The 22,536-nt window shown below is 40.9% G+C and overlaps 2 protein-coding genes across 4 annotated transcripts in view; one reads left to right on the top strand and one right to left on the bottom strand.

Moving 5' to 3' along the window:
- The window catches only part of LSM5 (LSM5 homolog, U6 small nuclear RNA and mRNA degradation associated), an 88,145-nt gene extending 70,293 nt beyond the window's left edge, over nt 1-17,852 (bottom strand). Inside the window, exons 1-5 of one of the 2 annotated variants that reach the window (XR_008550784.1) lie at nt 17,602-17,852; nt 16,010-16,105; nt 15,409-15,436; nt 14,591-14,663; nt 11,737-14,200 (exon numbers count right to left, since the gene is read on the bottom strand). Coding sequence is in view for 1 of the 2 variants with exons in the window: in XM_054692458.1 (XP_054548433.1) it covers nt 14,168-14,200; nt 14,591-14,663; nt 15,409-15,436; nt 16,010-16,105; nt 17,602-17,647 (276 nt within the window). In the remaining variant the exon portion in view is untranslated. Of the gene's footprint in view, nt 1-11,374; nt 14,201-14,590; nt 14,664-15,408; nt 15,437-16,009; nt 16,106-17,601 lie in introns of those variants that run through there. The other variant, XM_054692458.1, reaches the window with a different exon arrangement.
- A 3,686-nt stretch (nt 17,853-21,538) lies between these two features.
- The window catches only part of AVL9 (AVL9 cell migration associated), a 38,915-nt gene continuing 37,917 nt past the window's right edge, over nt 21,539-22,536 (top strand). Inside the window, exon 1 of one of the 2 annotated variants that reach the window (XM_037510005.2) lies at nt 21,539-21,735. In XM_037510005.2, the coding sequence (XP_037365902.1) occupies nt 21,643-21,735 (93 nt within the window). In that variant the 5' untranslated portion in view covers nt 21,539-21,642. The remainder of the gene's footprint in view (nt 21,736-22,536) is intronic. The other variant, XM_037509998.2, reaches the window with a different exon arrangement.

Below are 22,536 nucleotides of genomic sequence, written 5' to 3' on the forward strand. Positions count from 1 at the left end.
GACAACTTCTGCTCTGACTGTATGGATAAAAGGTCCTAGAAAATGGGAGCGGGAGACCAGTACTAGTGTACACTACAATAGTTAGGCTCAGCTATATAATAAGCTGCACAGAGTTCTCATTCCAAGGGATGGACTCCTTCATTTCAAAAATATTTCATAAAATGAATGTCGCCAGATATTTCTATAGAAAACAAAGGAACTCTTACCACTGCAATTAAGATTGGCAAAGCAGGGGAAAAAAAACTCTTTTTGTGCCTACTTTAACTCTGGGTGAGGAATACTCTTTGGTAGTTCTGACACAGAAAAGAAAAAGAATTAGAGAGGCTATGTCTTTTTTCATAATCCTGAGGATTCAAGCCTTCCCTTCCCATTACACAAAAGATGACAGTTGTGAAGTGGGACAGGAGTTCATGAAAAGAGCAGAAGAAAATACATAGGAGCTGGGTCAGAGCAGGGAAACAGCTACATCTCAGAAGGCAACAGGGTTAAGGGTTCCTTTCTTGGTTGGAGTTCCCCCAAAAGCAGATCCTGTGAATGATTTGTTTATTAAGTACCTTTGGAGATCCTCTCAGTAAACAAGCAGGGCAGCAGAGAAGTTACAGGGTGTGACAGGATGTGTTAATAAGTGCATTTCTGTTATGGACAACTGGGATTCCATTCCACTGGGGCCTTCTAAGAGACTGCAGAACACACTTCAGAATTGCCCACCAAGGAGCAAGAGAACTGGGATTTTTATTCACCAATTCCCATCCCTGATAGTTGAGAATAGCTCCTGGGGGTATTAATTCCCCAGAAATTTCAGACATAGTATGCTTACAAGGCTAGAGAAAACCTTTAAAGAATCATATGCTTCAAGTTATGAGTGACCTCCCCAAGTTATGAGTGACCTCCAGGATGGGTCATGGGAATATAGCAGGGGCCACTCACCGACAGCAATTCTCAGAACCCACTCCCCAAGAGACTCTCAACTTCCACACAATCTCAACTTCAACCACAATCTCCAACTTCCCTTCAAATCGTCCTTCAAAAGTTCCTGGTGTCCATTTTAACTAGATCTCTGGATTCAAACAGCAGTGGGAGAGGAAGATTGATGTAAAAGGCACAGGGCAGGAACATACACATTATCTCCCTACAGGGAGACACTTCGCAGGCTGAGTACTGAAGGAATTCAGTACCTGTTAAATGGAGAGACTTTACCTACAAAAGGAGTAGGTTTTAAAGAGTACAGGTGACACATATTAAAAAAACTAGCAACAACAAATGTTGGCGAGGTTGTGGAGAAAAAGGAACTCTCCTGCACTGTTGGTGGGAATGCAAACTGGTCCAACCACTATGGAGAGCTGTGTGGAGATTTCTGGACCTACTAAACATAGAGCTTCCATATGATCCAGCAATTCCACTCCTAGGGATTTACCCAAAGGACACAGAAACATCAATTCCAAAGAACACCTGCACCCCTATGTTTATAGCAGCACTGTTTACAATAGCTAAGCTTTGGAAACAGCCCAAATGCCCAAAAATAGATGACTGGATCAAGAAGATGTGGTACATATATACCATGGAATATTACTCAGCATTCAAAAAAGATAAGCACATGCAATTTGCAGCAATATGGATGGCGCTGGAAGGGATCATGCTCAGCGAAATAAGCCAGAAAGAAAAAGAAAAATACCGGATGGTCTCACTCATAGCAGGAATCTAGAAAACTTAAATAAGGGACCAGGAAAATGAATAACTATAAGAAAGTGAAAATCAAAATCAACAAAAAAACTATGAACCAGAGACACTTTTTGGGGGGTGGGGGCCTGGAGGGGAGGGATTGGGGTCAGAATGGGGCATGTGCAGTTGTATGGGGGAATATAAAAATAAAATTTATTATTTAATAAAAAAAAAATATAAAGAGTACAGGTGACATATGTGGCACCAGTGTTTTCCAGACTGGGGAATGCGTTGCACAAGAGAAGTGGATAATTTTAGCAAATTCATCTGCAGATAATTTCCCCAATGAGTCTCTGGAAAAGACTCCTCCTTTCTTCTCCAGGGCAACATGAGCTGGGAATTATTCTTTCATCTCCTCGAAGATAGTGTATCCCACATAAAATCCTCTGCCCTCTTAGCAACAATCACCTTGGTTTCATGTTACCCACTGGCAATAATTCCACTGATTCATAGGCATATAATGGGCATCTATACTACTTCCCGCCCTGTGAAAACATCAAGGATACGAATATGAGCAAAAGTTTAGCTGCCCTCACAGATGGAGGACAGTGATAAGAATCTGCAATTCTTGCATTAGATGGCAAATGTGCAATGCTGGCACTGTGTCTGGCACATGTAAGTACACAATCACTATTGGTTTTCCTTTTCTCCCCCTTAATATTCTTAAAAACACTTTTTTGGAAATTGGCTGATATCTCAGCGCTTTCTTGAATGCAATTTGGAATGAGACGGAGTAAGAGCACATATATAAGTACAGGAATCCGTGAGTAGAAGCAGATAGTATCAGCTTCATCTGCACTTGAGGAAAGTGAGTTAGGTCACAGAGCAACACAGTGGTGAAGGGCATGGCTGTGGAGCCGGAGTTAGAATCTGACTCTGCCACAACCTAGCTCCAACTGGGCATTCTTAACTCTGCCTTAGTTTCCTCTCTGTAAAAGGAAGTACAATGGTCAGTTTTATCTGTCAACTTGGTTAGGCAGTAGTGCTCTTTATCAAACACTAATTTGCTACTTACCAAACACTGGTCTAAATGCTGTGAAGATATTTTGTAGATGTGGCTAGCAGCTACACCCAATTGACTTTAAACAAGGCATGTCACCCTTCAGTACTGTGGTTGAAAAAAAAAAATAATAATAATGTGGGTAAGTCTCATTCAATCATCTGAAAGGCCTTAAGACTCAAAACTGAGGTGTCCCAGACCAAGAAGAAATTCTGCCTCCAGGAACATCAACTCCTACCCCAGCTTGCTGATTGCCAGGGTCTGTAGTTATGTAGTTATGTACACCAAGGTAAGTGTTCATAGATAGGTGATGATTGATAGATATGTGTATGGATAGATAGACATTAATATTTGATATATAGACATATAGATGATATGGATATATAAAGAGAGCTAGAGATAGAGGACTCCTGTCGGTTCCATTTCTCTGGAGAATGGTGACTGATACAGGAGACAAGAATACATCCCACCTCACTCAGTTGTGAGAAGTAGCTTACTTAAAACTGTGCCTGACACAAGCAACAAACCATACACGAAAAGTCACCTACTTAAGATCACTTGACTGATGGCTGTGAGCTAAGACCAGTTCCCAAGGGCAAAACTTTACACCACATTCATATTTCCTCTGCCCACCACAGAGAATTGTGCCAGTCTGTCCGGCCCCTTAAAGGCACTCAAGTGAAAATATGAGTGCACATTCCCCACATTCCTCTATCACTCAGTTGATTCACAAAATGGGTGGGTCCACTGCTGAGATATATTTGAAAAGACTATAGCCAAAAGAAAAACAAGAGAGGAAAAGTGAAGAGAGAGGAGAAAAGGAGGATGAAAAAAAAATGAAGCAAATATGGCATAATAATGACAATTGCTGAATCTAGGAATGGAAAATCTAGCTTTTTAAATGAACGTTTTTGTAATAAATGGATGTTTTAAAGGCTTGCTGTATTAATGCCAGATAAATTTTTTTTAATAATAAATTTTATTTTTATATTCCCCATACAATTGCAGCCCCCCCCATTCTGACCCCAATCCCTCCCCTCCTACCCCCGCCCCCCTAAAAGTGTCTCTGGTTCGTAGTTTTTTGTTGATTTTGATTTTCACTTTCTTATAGTTATTCGTTTTCCTGGTCCCTTATTTAAGTTTTCTAGATTCCTGCTATGAGTGAGACCATCCGGTATTTTTCTTTTTCTTTTTGGCTTATTTCGCTGAGCATGATCCCTTCCAGTGCCATCCATGTTGCTGCAAATTGCATGTGTTTATCTTTTTTGAATGCTGAGTAATATTCCATGGTATATATGTACCACATCTTCTTGATCCAGTCATCTATTTTTGGGCATTTGGGTTGTTTCCAAAGCTTAGCTATTGTAAACAGTGCTGCTATAAACATAGGGGTGCAGGTGTTCTTTGGAATTGATGTTTCTGTGTCCTTTGGGTAAATCCCTAGGAGTGGAATTGCTGGATCATATGGAAGCTCTATGTTTAGTAGGTCCAGAAATCTCCACACAGCTCTCCACAGTGGTTGGACCAGTTTGCACTCCCACCAACAGTGCAGAAGAGTTCCTTTTTCTCCACACCCTCGCCAACATTTGTTGTTGCTAGTTTTTTTAATATGTGCCATTCTCACTGGTGTAAGATGGTATCTCATGGTAGTTTTGATTTGCATTTCCCTGATGACAAGTGATGTTGAACATTTTTTCATATGCCTGTTGGCCATTTGCATTTCCTCTTCAGAGAAGTTTCTTTTTAGCTCTTCTGCCCATTTTTTGACTGGATTCTTTTCTTTGTTGTTGTTAAGTCTCATCAGCTCTTTGCAGATTTTTGTGATCAGTCCTTTATCATTAGTGTTGGGTGCAAAAATGTTCTCCCAGTTGGTGGGGTTTCTCTTTGTTTTTGTTATTGTCTCTTTTGCTGTGCAGAAGCTCTTTAATTTGATGTAGTCCCAGCTGTTTATCTTTGCCTTCACTATCACTGCTTTGGGTGATGTGTCTGTAAAGATGTCTTTGATGTGCAAATCACGTAGTGTTTCGCCTATATTTCCTTCTATATATTTTATGGTTTCAGGTCTTATGTCTAGTTCTTTAATCCATTTTGAGTTGATTTTTGTGTATGGTGTGAGGTAGTGGTCAAGCTTCATTCTTTTGCATGTAGCGACCCAGTTTTCCCAGCACCATTTATTGAACAAACTTTCTTTGCTCCAATGCATAGTCTTTGCTCCTTTGTCAAAGATTAGTTGACCATAAATCTGTGGGTTTATTTCTGGATTTTCTATTCGATTCCATTGGTCTGTATGTCTGTTCTTGTTCCAATACCATGCAGTTTTGATGATTATGAATGCCAGATAAATTAATGACAGATAATCTTTCAATTTACTTCATTGATGCAGTTTTTTCCAACTTCTGAGAGGCAGCTGCTGAGAGCTTACTGGCCACTTTCTTCTGAACCAATTATGACCAGGAATGGCCCCAGGCAAAGCTGTTGCAAAGCTAGCTTTGAAAAACCCTGGCTCATCTTCAACTTGCTCTGATTCTAGGTCCATGACAGCTTCTACATGTCCTAGGCAAAAGGAATCTCCTGCGTCGTCTACTCCAGCTCACTAAGTGCCATATTTTGTACTTGTGCCTGCATTGGTGAGGCGTAACCAATCAGAGTATGTAAGATAGTTCACTTCTCACTCATGCAAATGGCCAGGAAGTTGCTCGAGGATTGGGATGAGAATCCCTTATTACCCTGCAATATCCATCTCATCCTCCACCACTTCATTAAAATCCCATGAACCAGAATCTTTGCACGATTCTTACAAAACTACACATTGCTGAAAGGAAGGCTTAGAAATGTAGTCTTTAGCTGAGCAACCATGTAAGGAGAGTGAAAAATGGGGGGGCAACTACCATGCCCACACAATAAAAGGTATTTTGTCTCCTCTGGCATGCATTTCTCGTGGGGACCACTTAAAAAGAGCTCACGGGTCAAAGACAAAAATCAGGTTTCTAGGGTCCCCTACAGAATGTCATCTTACTATCTCTTCTATTGGTACTCTCTGCTGACATCAGAATGTGGGTCTGAATCTTCCTCTTTCTCCATCAGGGCAGATTTTGCTTGAGAACTGATGTAACACAAAGGAAAACAGCTAAAGACGGAGGGACTGTGTCCTGCTGATGATATTAGAACCCCAAGATCTAGCCATGCTGGTAAGTCAATGTTAAATTAAGTGAAACAATGCCATTTTTCCTTCAAAACAACAAAACATTAACTCTTTAGACTTCTGTCACTAAACCATGCACCTGCACGACTAGAGGAGACCAAAGGGGAGGGGACCAGGACGAGGGGAACCCTGGGGATCTCTAGGCACTGCAGCCATTTCCAGGAGGGCAGGAGGAAATTCCAACCTGTGGGTGCCAACTGCACACCTGCGGTACTTGTGAGGTACTTTCATATCAAGTATTTTCACACACATTATCCCACACGTATTACATATATTTGTCATATACATTATTTCATCTAATACTCACATAACCCTGAACTACTCATCATCATTACTGTTTTATAGAGAAGGGGACTAAGGTTCAGACTCATTTAGTATCTTCTTCTAGATCACGCTACTGAGAAGCAACAGGGCAAGTATTAGGGCCAGATCCACGCGGACCCCACACTTCCTTTACACTCCTTCTCAGGCCCCCTTCCTTTGCAGCTCCTAACTCATCAAAGCCCCTCTCCATGATCCCCTGTGCCCTTTGGTTCCTGTTACGTGTCATCCTTTTCCAAGGGGCCCAGAAGCACAAGGCATCACCCCAGTGGTACTGCACCTGTAAGGAAGGGATAGCCCTTTGGAAATAAACTAGGAGAGCTGATCTCAAGGACACCCATGCATAAGTATAGGTCAGATTTCTGTCAGCTCTGGGTGAAGCAGCTGAGTGGATAAACCAAGCACTCTCTAGGCACTCTCGGGGTCTGTGCCTCATCTACAAGGAGTAGTGCTGTAAACTCCTTTCAAACTCTTTGTACCCTGAGTCCTATGATTTGAGTGACCACAATCTCACTGCTAGCTGAGTCATCAACACCAGTCACTAGACCAGCATAAAGCCAGGATCCATAGGGTAAGGTCCTCAACTCTTGGGAGTTCATCACTTATTTTCCTGTACAGATGTCAGGCATAATAGAAGAAATTAGTTGTCTATGGGGGTTCATTTGTGCTTCCCACTACAGCAGAAAACGTAAGCTTCTGGAGCCTCTAGCTGTCTCTTTGGAAATAAACTAGGAATGCCTATCATCTCTACCCAAGATGATGTGAACACAAGACCTGGATCTAGGAGAAAACCTGGCCAAATTACCCAACTGAATAGTAATTTCCCCAAACTTTTCTCACTCTCTTGCCAGCACAGGTTGCCTCTTGCCTGACACAATTTTCTCCACTAATTAAATGTCACACTTTCAGCTGCAATCACCAAGAGATGCTCCCCAGGCAACTCAGTAGAGGGAAAAATAAGGTCCTTCCCATTTCTTACTGCCCCCATGAGATGTTGATCATGAAGCTGGCTAAAGACAATGACAACAGAGTTGCTATGAGGAAGTGCTAATGGGGCCTATGGCCGAAGAAGTGGTAATTACGAAACAGAAAATACTTCAAAGGAAATCAGTCGACACCTGCCCACAGAGCAGAAGCATGTGAGCCCAGAACCCCGCGTCTATGATTCACACACCATGATCATGGTCTTCTATTCCAACATATTATTCTAGTCAACAGGAAATATGGTAGTTCCATTTTAAATGTTTTAAGGAAACTCCGTATTGTTTTCCATAGTGGCTGCACCAATTTACATTTCCATCAACAGTGAACAAGGAGAATTCCTTTTTCTCAACATCTTATTTTTGGCTTTTTGATGACAGCTTTTCTAACCAGTAGAAGATGAACTCTCACTGTGGTTTTGATTTGTTTTAGGAAGGCAGCTCTTCTCTTTCCCTTAGACAAGCCCTTTTCTGCTCAGGAATACATTTGAGGAGGGATGGGGGGTCCAAATAGGATTTAGTTCAAGCATAGTCACCAGACTCGTAATATCTTTATTCCTTTCTGACCCTCACGTTTGTTATGAAACCACTTCACCATACTTTCCACACCTTTCTTCCCTGTGATGAAATCTAATGACTTCTGCAATCAGTCCCTTCAACCTTACTTCCAAATCTGACAGGTTAAGTCTGAATAGGTCTGAACCTACAACCTCCAAGAGTTCTCTTCTTCCTTTTATAAGTCAGAGTATGCTCACATGTCCTTTAGAGAAGGTAATCCTTTAACCCTACCTTTCAGATGTTGCCAAGATTCAGTTCTGGCTACTTTCAGCAGCACCCTATATTCCAGCTACCCCACACCCTCATCACAGCCCCAAGTGCCAAATCCTTCCACTTCCATGCCTGTTCCCTTTGTCTGGAGTGCCTATTTCCCTCTTATCTGCCACACAAATGCCTGCTCATTTGCCAAGGCCAAGCTCCAGCATGTCTTCTAGAGTGTTGGACTGATCTGGGTCCCAGCACCGTTCAGAGGAAGAGAAATCATTTAAAGTTAAGATGACTTACAGAGGTTCGGGCAATATAGAAAAATGTGAGGGCCTCCCTGTTGGCGCAAGTGGTTAAGTCTCAGCACTATCACCTGCCACTGAAGCATGAGTTCAATACCCGGCCAGGGAGTTAACTAACCCACATGGTGCAGCAGACATCTCCTGTCTCTCCCGCTGCTCCCCTCAGCAGTATATTCAGTAGATCTGCCTGTTCTGCTCCCCACTCTGTCTCTGGAATCCTCCCATCTCCCTACCCCTGCACCTCTGGGCTATACCCCAGTTCTTGTATGCATAAATAAAATATTTATTAAAAAAAGAAGAAAAATGTGAATAATAGGGAGGCAACCAGATAAAAGAAATGTGGAGGCCATTGCTATCCAGGACTTAAAGGGACAAGGGGAGGAAACAGTGTTATAGGAGCCCTTTGAGAGAGACTGAGCAAGAAGGAAGGGCTGCGGCATAGCTGCCAGTAGAGAAATTTAGTCACTGCTTAAGACACAGTGCTGAAGACGTCTTTCTATTAGCAGCTCTAACAAAGAACCCACTAGGACAAGTCAGGAAGCCTAGAACCCATGTTTTCAATCTTCATTACACTTAAGGATGATTTTTCACAGAAAAGGCATCTTGTGTAGAAAATATGAATGAAAAATATCCCTCTTTTTCAAAAAGCATAAAATGGTATTGAGTCAACCCTTTACTTGCTTGTGTGGTATGATCCCATAATAATTAGAAGACCGGAAACCTGAGTTCAAATGTAGGGTCAGGGGAGAAAAATAAGCCCTGGTTTCAGCAACTGGCTGTTTCACAGTGCCCTCTGGTGGCCAGTTAATGTCATACATTGCTTTTTTTATTAAATTCAAGAATGAAATGTCTAGTAACGAAAGATTCAGTCAGGGTCAACCTTGGATAAAGTACAGTAAGTCCGTTGCCCAGTTATTCCTTGTTCCAGCCTCATGAGCACTGTGCTGTAGCAGGCAGAGTATGGATTTGGGCATCAGGCTGACCTGAGATCCGCACTGGTTCCACCTCTTAGATGTTAGCAAGTAGGACTCAGCGCACCAGGACCATGCTGAATCTCCCCAAGTTTCTCTCACTGATCTTCCCTGTTAATGGCAGAGTCCAATTTTGTCATGCAACCATGCTAGCCAAATGTAAGACATTCAGATGATTGTACGGCTGGTGGTGGTAAAACTAGAGCAGATTCTATTTTCTGGTCCAGTAGTCTTTGTTCCCTTGAAACCTGGGACTGCGCATGGCACAAAATGCTTGAGGCTGTTTTTTGGTTTGGTTTTTGGGTTTTTTTTTTTTTTTTTTTTGAAGGAAGCAGCTGCCCAAAATAGTAATGGAAAGATGCTACAAATCTCCATGACACATAAGCACTGAGAAGTGAAGGATCTTATAGGACTTTCTAGAAGGGACACTGAACCTACTCTTAAAACGTTGGATAGAAATAAACCAAGTAGGGCCTCCCTGGTGGTGCAAGGGGTTAAAATGCAACCTATGAAGCTCACCGCAGCCACTGCAGCACACGTTCAATCCCCAGCCAGGGAGCTACACACATGGCGCGGCAGACCTCTCCCAACTCATCCGCTGCTCCCCTCAGCAGTGTATTTCAGTCGATCTGCCTGTTCTGTTCCCCAATTTTCTCACCCCCGCACCTCTGGCCTGTACCCCAGTTCTTGTATGCATAAATAAATATTAAAAAAAAAAAAAAGAAACCAAGTAAAGAAAATCTGGAGTCAAGGAGCCACAGGACCCCAACATGAAAAAAAGGCAAAAATTCATAGGGAAGTAGGGGATAGCAGTCAGCATTACAAATCCTGTGTTACTAAGACAAGACGCAGATGTGGTTGACAAAGTCAACAGGTATCCCTTAGGGTATTCTATTATGGAACTTGGGTTCTTGCTGTACAGAGAATAAGTTACTGAAAGTTTTGAAAGCCTTAGCATGGCACAACCATATACACATTTCAGATAAATCACTCAAGAGCTCTGATAGTTGGGCAGGACAGATGTGATGGGGTGATATAGGAGGCAGCTGGGGAGAAACAGGAGGTTACTGTGTTAATACAGACTTGAGGGCTCTTGGGGTCTTTTATGGAACCAATAATCAGCACCTCCTTTCCACATCTGGGTTCTGAGCCAATTGAGAGAAAAGGCAAAATGGTGGACACGGGTCAAAATATTTTCATTACTGACACAGGATAGCTCAATGATGTAGCGCATATGTGGATTCTTAACTTCTAAATATGGAACTCCTGAATTATTCAGATTTATCCACCAAACATTGTTGGCCCACCCCAGATTTCTTCATGTCTTTATGCAGACCCCTAAATAAATCCTGTAACAAATAGCAAAACAGAAATATACTCCCTGAAGACAATTCAACTTTAAGAGTTAAGAAGAAACGAGGCAAACGTGCCCAGTTTCCCTTTCCCCAAATTAAATCAGTTAAGTCACTCCATGTGTCCAGGGGTAGAGAGAACAAAGTGACAGAGAATGGCCAGGTGTGTTACACTAATTCATATTCCTCCACATAGGAAAAAACACTAGACTTTGAAATCTTAAGACATGGCCAGAGAGAATGTAATCAACAAATCAACCCTCAAAAACAAAAGTGAGCCCATACTGATGGGGAGTAACCCCCAAACCTAAGGACAAGTCGTGAGAATCCAAGGTTGCCCCTCTGCAAGTTCCTCCTTGGTGCAGATCAAAGTCTGGTATTTGTGGCAACAGATGGATCATTACCTGCACAGATCTGGCATTAATAATATAAACTAAGCAGCACTACCTTCTGCCCACCTGTGACTATGCAGGTGCTTCTTTCACCAACTCTCTCCTCTGCAGGGCAGCAGCTTCCCGCCTGCCTGTGACCTATACCTGCTGGGATTTCTCTTTACTGACCTCCCTCAGTGGAGGCAGCTCTCTTCAAGGCCGCCCGCCTGCAACCATGCTGACCTCTCTCAGCAAACCTGTCCATTTCGGGGCAGCTCTTCCTGCCTGCTTGTGTCTATGCAATTGTACTTTACTTTTCTGTCCCTCTCCTAATAAACTTGTTCTTTAAATACTATATATATATATATATATATATATATATATAAACTAATACTCCACTAGTACTCTACCGCATACACAGAACTTAGCTGCCTTCCAGTTTAAATGAAGCAAATACTCTTCTACCCATCAATGTACAAAAGCTCTGCAAATGGGAAAAAAAATTGACAGATTCTCATCTCTATAATCAAATCCTTGTTTCAGTCACACCTGTTTTCAAAGTTACACCTGCAACAGCCTATATTTTAAGGCAACGGGTGTCAGGTGTAAGACCCTACCTTACAAGCATGGGCCTCTATGTTCTCTAGTACATCTGCAAGTGATTCTGATTCCAAACCAAAGTTTAAGAAAAACTGACCCAAGTCACCAAAGCCAGCAGAGCTTCTGCCTTTTCTACTTGTTGCGCTAAGGCCTCACCTTCACTTTAGGGTGGAATCATATGCAGCGCTGCCTTCACAGAAATGAAGTAACACCTGGATAAAAACAGCCTCTCACCAGCAACCTGCCAAAGTGAAAATTCTATATGGTTAGCACCAAATATAGCACTTCAGCATACCACCACCTATTTTATATTTTTGGAATGCTTGGTCACAGTGTTTTCTCTCCAATTTTTATTTGTCAAGAACCATGATTCCTCACACATGTATTAAGAGATTTTGAGAGTCAAATAAATAGCATCCCTATAATTTAGAATGATGGTTCTTAACCACAAGTGATTATTTTGCCCTCGGTGGACATTTGGTGATACCTAGAGTAATTTTCTGACACAAATGGAGGGGGCAAGGAAGAGGAAGGATATTGCTGGCATCTAACAGAGACCAGGGATACTGCTAACATCCTACAATACACAGGACAGCCCCACAACTAAGAATGATCCAGACAAAAATGTCAATAGTGCCAAGGTTAAGAAACCCTTACTTAGTACTCATTCTGAACAAATTGTAATATAAAAGTATATGCTTATGTGAGTTAGACCTTACAGTTCATCTGTAAGCAATCAAACTTCCTATTACTGAAACACAGTAGTAGCCACAAGCTATTGATAGATAACTTTATGCCTCCCAAAGTGAGGCCAGGCTCCTCTAAATTCCTAGAATGTTAAAGCTTAGAACATGTGCTCCCTGCAAGAAACTAATTCCTGTGAGGAGAAAAGTTAGAATTGAGCATGATTGTCCAACTCCCCTATGAGAGGAGGTAAAAGAGGAAAGAACTGTATTACACTATTTAATCTTCCCCCAAGTTAAAGAAGCAACAGGAGGAAAAGCATGCCTCTCCAACAAGGATCAAAAGCAGAGTGGTATGGGGCAACAGGCTCCTGCCACCTTCTGACAATAGACTGTTAAATCTCTGCAAAGTCTGCAAGCCAGCTGTTAAACCTTCAGCAGCTTGTAATCAGCCAGTAGCACTTACATCATGGGGAAAAAAATAAAAGGACCAATCAGTTCTGGTTTTTGGGGGGAAAAAACAAGTTGGATCCTTTTTTCACATGGAAACACTAAAGTGAAGATGGATTAGAGATTGAAATGAAACTGGGCCTCTTTGGTGGCCTAGGTGTTAAGTCTCAGTCTGTCACCACGAGGGCCTGAATTGGATCCACAGCCACAGAGTTAACCCACATATGGCGCAGCAGACCTCTCCTGTCTTGCCTGCTACTCCCTGTAGCAGTGTATTTCAGTAGATCCATCTGTTCTGCTCCCCACTCTGTCTCTTGTGAATCCTCTCACCCCCTGCACTGCTGGCCTACCACCCCAGTTCTTCTACACATGCATAAATAAATAAATAAATAAATATATTTTTTTAAAAGATCGAAATGAAACAAAGAAAACAAAAGTAACAGAAAACCATATAAACAGAGCAAATGAGGTCTTTCTAATTCATGTATATGACAGACAAAACCATACAGAATAACATAAACATACAACTATATACATTATTTAAGTCCAAAAAACCACCATTACTAGAAATAATCAACCAGGGAAATCATCTGCAAAATACATGACTTAGAGTAACCTATTAAAAATGTTTACTTTATCCTAAGGGGGGAAAAAAAGGTGCAAAGAGTTGGTCAAATTATTGTGGTCAATAATGAGAATATGCTAAAAAAAAAAAAAAAAGTAGAAATCCATTTAATGAAATGTAGACATTAATGTTGCTGACATATTTGACATGGAAAAATGTCCATCATTTAAATTCAAAAAGTTTTAAATGGAGGATACAAAACAGTGTGTTCAAGTTTTTGTAAAAATAAAATGTTCATAGAGTGTACTGAAAAAATCTAAAAGGACTTATAAAGCAAAATGTGAGTATTTTCTTTTTGCTTTTCTGCATTTCTATAACATGCATATATTACCTGTATATTCTGCTTGTTTATTTTTATAAAAGTTAATAGAATTTGAGGCCAGTAGAAAAATCCTCATTACAAAACATCAGTTTGAACTGAATAAGAAATCATTTCAAATTTTTTAAATGCACGTGTTCAACACCAAACTTCATCATTTGGAACAACTTTTGTTTGAGAATCAAATGAGCATATAAATGAGGAAGCAAAAGGCCCAAAATGGCAAGAAAGCAAGTGACAAAGTAACTATAATCTTTGTTCCATTGGTTATTATAAGAAAGCGACAGTTAACCAAAAACACCTTTATTTTAGTCTATAAAGAACAAACCGCTCTTTTTCTGAGATAATCATGATTAACTTATAAAAATGGGCATTTACAATGCATTTTCAAAGCATTTCCCTTTAACGGGAAACTTAGCTTCACAGAATCCAAAAAGGTTAAAACAAATTTTCTATTTCGTTGTCATTTTAAGACAAAACAGAATCTAGCATTAAGTCAAGGAAATCCATTCATACTTCAGGTCCTTCTCCTCCAGGAACCAGCTGCATAGGAGGAAAAAAAGTATATTATCACCACGACCACTGCAACCACATAACCTCAAAACCCTAGCGCTGAGAGCTCCTCCACCACCAAAATCACTTTTGCCTCTCTGTCCCTCCTTCACATTCCCATCTTCTCCAGGTCATCCTTATTTGTTTACAATTCCCAAGATCATTAATTAATACTGTGTCTCAACTATGATTGTTGGCAAAAAATCCTCAGGGTTGATGTCATTTTCAAAAGCTCAGCTTTAGAGTCCTGACCAACACAGCACCCCTTTCCCATCTTAAGTTCCTCTAGGCCATGAATATTTAGCCAATCAAGTTAGTTCTGTCATCCCTGTCCCACGAAAATAGGCTAACATCTAAATAAATAGCTTTACTGTGTCTTACCATTGTTATATTATTTCCATTTAGCAGAATCTGATCTAACTTAGTAATTCTTCTTCCTTCTGGTGTGATCTCACTAAACAGATAAGATAAAAGAGTCAGGATAGACAGTGATAATGAAAGCAACATTTTAATCCCTAAAATGGTTATTCTTGTATACAAGTGAATATGAGGTCAGGCAATTATATCAATAATTTTCAGAGACAGAGGTTATCCACTGGATAATATACACTTTTCCCCAAAGACAACAGAATGAACTGACTGGACTAGATCCACACCCATTAGGCCTGATCTTCATTTTAAAAAATGTTTAAACTTGCCAAGGAGACCAAAAAAAAAAAAAAAAAGAAAAAAAAAGTTTTACTTTTTTTTTTTTTTACTATTACTACTAATTCTTATCCATTAAACCAATCTGTAATAAATTCAATTTTAAAAGCAGAGATATTGATCACAGTCTCTATAATGAATATGAATACGATCAAGTCACCACTAACATTTTATGCTATATAATTACATACTCTTAGTATCAGTTCTTTGATTTGACCTGAGTTCTAAGACTCCTGGCTATTTTTATTATTGTTTACTTGAAAGCTTTGTCTCCACTAAATTCATAGCAATTTAAATTCATAGCAATTTAATAATTACATTCTGGAAATAACACTCTGATCTGATTTTACTGGTGTCAGTAAATAAAATTTCTATCTTTAAGGACATTCCAACAGGCAATGTTATCTCATAATTCATTTCACTGATGTAACATTACAAAACTACATAAATGTTAAAAAGATTTCCCCCAATTCTTTATTTTTAACACTACTTACAACTCAGTGACATCTTCCAGTACCATATCTGAAATTTGGTGTTAAGAAAATAAACATAGGGCCTCCCTGGTGGCACAATGGGTTAAGCACCGCAATATGAAGTAATCCCCAGCCTTTGCAGCATGAGTTCGATTCCTGGGCAGCAAGGGAGCAACCCAAAAGGTGCAGCAGACCTCTCCTGTCTCGCCCACTATTCCCCTCAGCAATGTATTTCAGTCAATCCACCTGTTCTGTTCCCCACTCTGTCTCTGGTGAATCCTCTCATCCCCCACACCTCTGGCCTGTAACCCAGCTCTTGTATGCATAAATAAATATCTTAAAAAAAAAAAAAAGGAAAGAAAGAAAATAAATATACCTGGTTCAAATACCTGGTCCCTTTGTTCAGTTTTAATTATAACATTTAATACAATAGCTCAAAATCAAAATACCTGTAACTAGTACGAACTTTAAGTACACACACAACTCTAAAAATGCTGTAAGTTCCCTGAGGATAAACTGATTTGTATTATAATAATCTATAGGTACTTATTATAGCCCTTACTTCTTCTGTTCTTAAATACCAAAGAAAATCCCTTATGACCACCACCTTTTAAAAGGATACTGACAAAGTCATCAAATCCTAGAAGCGTACCAACAATTTCTTTATCACTTTTCATCACAATGTGAATTCTGGATCCTATACATTTGTCCACAAGCTCTATGGAGGTAATTTTTAAAAAGGAAAAAAAAGGGAGAGGGAAGAGAAGAGGTTAGTTTATCCTTCATTACTTCAACAAATATTTGAGTGACTACTGGTGCATGTTACTTGGATATGGTGAAAGATAAAACAGGGAAAGCATTCATAACAATACTTTAGATGTTACATTACATATCTCTGTTCAATCGTTAACAGAAAAGCTCTCTGCTCTGCACTTACCTCCTTTGTAGAAATTATTGTGAGTGTGATTTTATACTACTTTAAATTATTTCACTAACGCCGGCTCCCTGGTGGTCTAAATTATTTCACTAACACGCTAGACCTTAAGCTCTGTGAGAGTGGCAACAACAGTTGTTTTTTCCACATTACTGTATCCCTAATGGGCAGTCCCTGACATAAAGTAGGAATTCAAAAAAAAAAAAAAAAAAAACGCTTTGTCAAATGAAGGAATGAGAACTTTTCACTGTCTTGACCACTGACTCAATCACCTTTCTGCTACAAAAGATTAGGAATAGAAAGGTATAAATGTCTTCACCAGATTCCTTCCTGTCATTACCCTTTTGTTGTGACAGCAACTTGGGTATCTCTTTAACCGGCTTAGCATTATTTGGAATGTTTACTTGTTTAGTAGCCTCTCTTGTCCACTGGCCTGTGTGCTACTGGAAGGCAACGGCCGTGATTTAAAGTTATATAATCCCTGGGCCTCCCTGGTGGTGCAAAGGGTTAAGCACCGCACTATGAAGCAGTCCGCAGCCTCTGCAGCAAGAGTTCCATCCCCGGTTGCCAGACAGAAACCCACATGGCGCGGCAGACCTCTCCTATCTCGCCCACTGCTCCCCTCAGCAGTGTATTTCAGTAGATCCACTGTTCTGTTCCCTCCTCTGTCTCTGGTGAATCCTCTTACCACCACCCCCGTACCTCTGGCCTGTCCCCCAGTTCTTGTATGCATAAATAAAGAAATCTTTTTTAAAGAATATGAAGTTATATAATCCCAACCCACGGTACCTAGTACACAGATAACTGCTGAATGAAAGAATGAATGACGAAAACTTTTTCCGGATTCTTCTTTTACGGTTCAAGCCAGACCCTGGTGCTTCTCTCAAAACCCAGCAAGAGAGACGACAAGGTCTGGCCTGAGGCACTAAAAGGCCAGTTTAAGGAATGGGACTGCTACCCATGGCCACAAAGGCGAGCTCACAACAAAGACGGGCAGTGATGCATTCACAAAGTGTGGACTTTTTCTAGTGACGGTTTGGTTTGCAGAGTAACAAGTCCCTGCCTCGGGGAACCCCACACCCCGCTAAGGAGACGCGGCGTCGGGGGCCGCAGAGATTTGAGCCTAGAGAGCGACTGCGAAGGGGGGAACAGTTGGTGCCAGAGAGTTTCCTAACACTCGGCAGAGACTGCCTTGGTCCACAGCCCTAAGCTTCTGGCCTCTCGGTCCCCAACCGTAAGCTTCAGTTACCCATTCCCGCTCCCTACGGGATGAAAATTACCTAGAGGCAGCAGCTGCGACGGGTTAGTGGTAGCGTTAGCCGCCATGGCTACGCCGGAAGTGGCCTGCGTTCATCGACGTAAGGACGGCAAGTTTGAAAGAGCGCGCTTCCGCCCTTTTCCGTTTGGCAGGCTCGATCAATCTGAGGCCGAGCGTGCGATCGGGCCAGTCCGAAGAGATCGCGCCCAGATGCTTCAATCGAAGGCCGTGAGGTGGGTCAAGGATTTCTGTCCACTGACTATCCTACGATCTCGACAAATAGCCACTACGCCCACCCCCGCCACAAACAAACACACAACCAACAGAATTTTCCGAGGAACGTTAAAGATACCCTGCCTGGTGAATAAAATCTTCTCTAATCCGAAGGCTTTACAATATACGGAAATCTCAAGTTTATTTTCCCCAATAAAGTGGCATCTCATCTCAAGTCAGGATCTCTCTTCATTATAAATCAATTCGTTTTCCGCGGTACCAATTAGGTAGGTTAATATTTTCGTGAAAACCATTTTCTTAAGGAATCTGCTTTTTTTTTTTTTTTTTAACGTGTCGAGTTTGAGTGTAAACCCACAATCAGCATTTCCTTTAACTTTCCCGGGGGTTCGGGGCGAGGGTAGTGTTTTCTTTTAATATCTTCTACTATGTTTTTCTTGTTATATCTAGAAGTCTAATTATTACAGAATTTTTTATATTCACTATTTGAACACTTATTGCCTGGCAGGCAACCACCAGATGTCACTCTATGTTAATGTCATCACACTTAAGAAAAGGCTTTGCACTTCTGTTTTGAAAACAGATTTTTCTGCCTTTGTTTGTTTTATATTTGTATACCAGAACTTGGAACTGAAGAATCTAAACAGGAAAGACCAAAAGAACATTCATACTAAAAACAATTGTAAAATACCCATCATTCATTCATTGAACACTATTTGACAGGCATTTTGTTCAATGAACAATATTGGCAGGCATTTTGCTGAATATAAAACTACAAGGGCTTCTGCTTTGTGTGAGCTTACAAATGAGTGGGAGAGAAAGACAACTAACAAACATTATGTGCAAGGCACATGAAATTGAATATAAAAATCAGAAAAGTCCTCTTAGCTTCAAGGATCCATAAGAATTAGATGACTTAAAGCAAACATCAACATAAAGATTCAAAAGTACTTCACAGATGAGCCCTTTGGTTCAAAGCCCCCTCGAGTTCAGCAACTTCTGCTAAATACCAAGCCAATCTGGCTTTTATTTATTTCATAAAAATTGAAATAATTAGAAACAGACTTACTCTTTATGACTATACTTTCAGACAGATGTTAAGATGAAGTTTCTCAAACTTATATTTATTCAACTTTGGGCAACTTATTTAACCTGTATAAGTCTCAATTTACCCATTGGGAAAAATGAGGATAATAGTATCTATCACTTATAAGATTGTTGTGAAGATTAAATAAGATCATCTGTGAAAAGTGGTTGTCAGAAGTTTGGCACATATTAAGCCCTATTTAAGTGTTAATTATTACTTATCTTTATTTCCTTATACCTAACATAATTGTTGGCTTAGAGTACTATAATAGCTAGCATTAAAAGCTGGCTTCATATTTATCTTATTTTTATAACCAGACATTAACCACGCTAAAGCAGAATTGACTTAAGCTTAATGCACTGTGCTTACCAGTTTCAGTTCCCTACCATTATAGGATCTCAAAAATATTCTTTAAACTTATTCTCACTGTTTGATAGATACCCATCAACACTAACCATAATTTCCAGAAGATTCTAATGACAAAGTAAACCCACATTTGATTGTGAATTTCTCTTCTATTCCTGGTTTTTCTTTTCTAGCTCTATTCTTATTTTCTTTTCACCATATTATAGTGACAGTAAGGACCAAATTCAAGGCATTTTTGTTACTTGATAGGGTTTAAAAGTCAGAAAAATGTTTTAAGAAAGTCAGTAACTTTTTATTACAAGAACTAATGAACGTTAGCAATTTTCAATAATATTAATTATGAAGAGAGACAGTATATTCTGAAAAAGAAGATACAGGTTATTTACACAATACATAGTTATTGGGAATTGCAGGAGGGGTGTGATTTTATTTTACCGTTCATTCCTGGGACAAGACACAAAAAGAAACAACAGGCCAATTCCAGATGGTATGTTCATTTTTAATGAACTTGAAAATGTCATATTTCTATGTGCCCAGGGTTTTTCTTCCTTCAGTTCTTACTTATAATAGAGCAGAGAGAATATAAAACTTATAATAATTGATTATGAAAGACATATTTAGTAGAGATTCTTCAATGTATTATGTGTTAAGGAAACTATTTCTAAATTTTCCCTCTGGAAATATATGTCATAAAAATATAAGCAAAAGTTTTCCTTCAAAACATCAAGTATACTGTCACCTCAAATTGTTACTTCCAATCTTGATAATATTGTGCCAACTCTTTTAAAACAGGAATTTCTATTCTTTTCTCAATAAATAATTGTCCCTAAAGATAATATTTTGTTAATGAATTTATTATATATTAGCACAACTCATTTAAAATGAACATAAAAAATGTTAACACAAACTCTTATGTAGACCAGTCTCCATATTTAGAGATGGAAAAATTTTTGGAAATTCCCTTACTTTCTCTCCCAATTTTCTCAGTAACATTTCTTTTTCATTTATAGCATTGTTTTAAACAACATATTCTAAACATTTAAGCAACATAATAGTAATGAATAAATAATATAATTTCAGTTGGAACCTCTGGGATGCAAATGACACAGATTTTTATAAAGTTGTTACTGGTACTCCTGCACTGTGACTTAAACATCTGGAATTCACTGTACATATAGAGTTCTTAGATGTTCTGCCCTTAAATCTTTTTAAAAAGATGTTCAATTATACTTTAATTGTGCAAACTATCAAAGCAAATTAAAGAAAATAATAACATGGTCTGTACACATGGAAGAATAGTTTCACACACAGTTCTGAGTCATTGTCAAGAATTTTGTAATATAAAATAGAAATAGTAGCAACATTTTAAAAAGTTTCTACTGTATTTTCACTAGCATTAACAGTTCTACTCAATCATAGAAATTAAACTTGATTATAAAGTTTACAGTCAGGGAGGAAACCTGAAAAGAAGCTGAAATCTCAAATAAGCAAGTACTTTAAAAGTTGAAGAAACAGTTATACAGTTGTAGCATGCGCCCCATGTTTTCAAATATTAAAGCATAAAGAGCGGCAGAAATGACAAGGAAAGGAAGTGGAAGAACGGGGTATTTGGGTAGTGAGTAGAAAAGACACTTAAAAATAAAGAAAGGCCTCCCCGGTGTCACAGCAGATTGAGCGCAGCGTTGTAAAGCTGTCCGCAGCCTCTGCAGCGTGGGTTCAATTCCTGGCCAGCCAGGGAGATACATACCCACATGGCGCAGCAGACCTTTCCTGCCTCCCCCACTGCTCCCCTCAGCAGTGTCTTCAGTCTGTCTGCCTGTCCTGCTCCCTACTCTGTCTCTAGTGAATCCTGTCACCCTCCCACGCCTCTGGCCTGTACCCCAGTTCTTGCATAAATAAAAAATAAATCTTTAAAAAAATAAATAAACAAAAATAAAAATAAGGAAAGCTGAAGAAAGGAAGGAAGAGGTGGCGATTTTAAGGAGGTAGAAGAAAGGGCGGGCAGAGCAGGCAGAGGGTAGAGACAGTACCTGGAGCAGGACGCAGGTGAGGAGGGCTGCCCTGCGAAGCCCCGCCCCTTCCCCAGTTCCCCCTCCCATCCAGGCCCCGCCCTCCCCTCGGCCCCGCCCCTCAGGTCCCTCTGCCCTGCCCCGCCCCGCCCCGCCCGCGGCGTCAGGTGACAGCCCGGAAGCTGCGGAAGCGGATGAGGGGAGGGCAGCCGTGGCGCCGGGGGGCGGCGCGGAGCTGCGGGAGCCTCGGCCTCCTCCCGGCCCGGTGCTCGGCCCTCATGCGGCGGCCCTGCTGACACCTGAAGCCCGCCGCTCGCCGTCGGCCCTTGGCGGTTGAAGTCGTCCTCTTGCGGGCCCTCGGCGGCCGCCCATGGAGAAGGCCGGGCGAGGCGGCGATGGCGCCCCCCGAGGGCCCGTGCTGCACATCGTGGTGGTCGGTTTTCACCACAAGAAGGGCTGTCAGGTGAGAAAGTGAGGCGGCTTGCACCCGCGTCCGCCGATCGGGCGTTTGCACCCTGAGGGCTCCCACTGCCCTCCACTCTGTTTCTCCTCCCCATTTGAGCCCTTTTGACTTCTCAGCTCCTCGCATTTGCCCCCCCCAAAGCCCAACCTCCCCAGAGACCCCTCTTTCTCCTGCGTTGAAAATAACTGTTTTGAGTCGCGGAGGAGCCATGTGTTGCTGGATGTTGGGATTGTTAGATGCTGAGGTTCTTTGATGGAGTAGATGAAACGACTCGAAGATCGGCGCCGCTCTGTTCCCCCATCCATCTGTTTCCATTGATTCCCTGGGTGTCCACCTATAATGACAGCCTGTAGTAAAATCAGCACTTGGGCTGCGTTCTCTAGGTAATGGGCTCAGTGGGCTTCCAGACAAATGCCTCAGGTTGGTTGAAGCACGCGCGGCGTCGTGGGAAAATCAACTTCCTTTGTTTATCTATGGAAGCCCTAAAATCCTTGGTGTTAGGGAGGTTTGTTGACTCCGCCCCCCTTCTCTTTGGGCCTTGGTTTTGCTATTGATACTTGATCTTGTCCAGATCTTGCCTTTTGGTGAGAGATTGACCTCACCGGATCAATTGCAGCAAGATTGTAGTTACCAAGCAAAGAAATGTGCAAGTCGTCGCTTTCACAGAAACTGTAAACGGAACGTTTGCAGCCTGTATTGGAAGCAACGGGAAACAAAATAGGAACAGGATTGTTTAATGAGAGCAAACACTGGAAGGCAATGATGTCATAATATGAGGGTGAACTGTAGATTGAAATGCTT

Source organism: Talpa occidentalis, unplaced genomic scaffold (genome assembly GCF_014898055.3).
Source record: "Talpa occidentalis isolate TD23 unplaced genomic scaffold, MPIMG_talOcc4v2.1, whole genome shotgun sequence".
Taxonomy (NCBI): domain Eukaryota; kingdom Metazoa; phylum Chordata; class Mammalia; order Eulipotyphla; family Talpidae; genus Talpa; species Talpa occidentalis.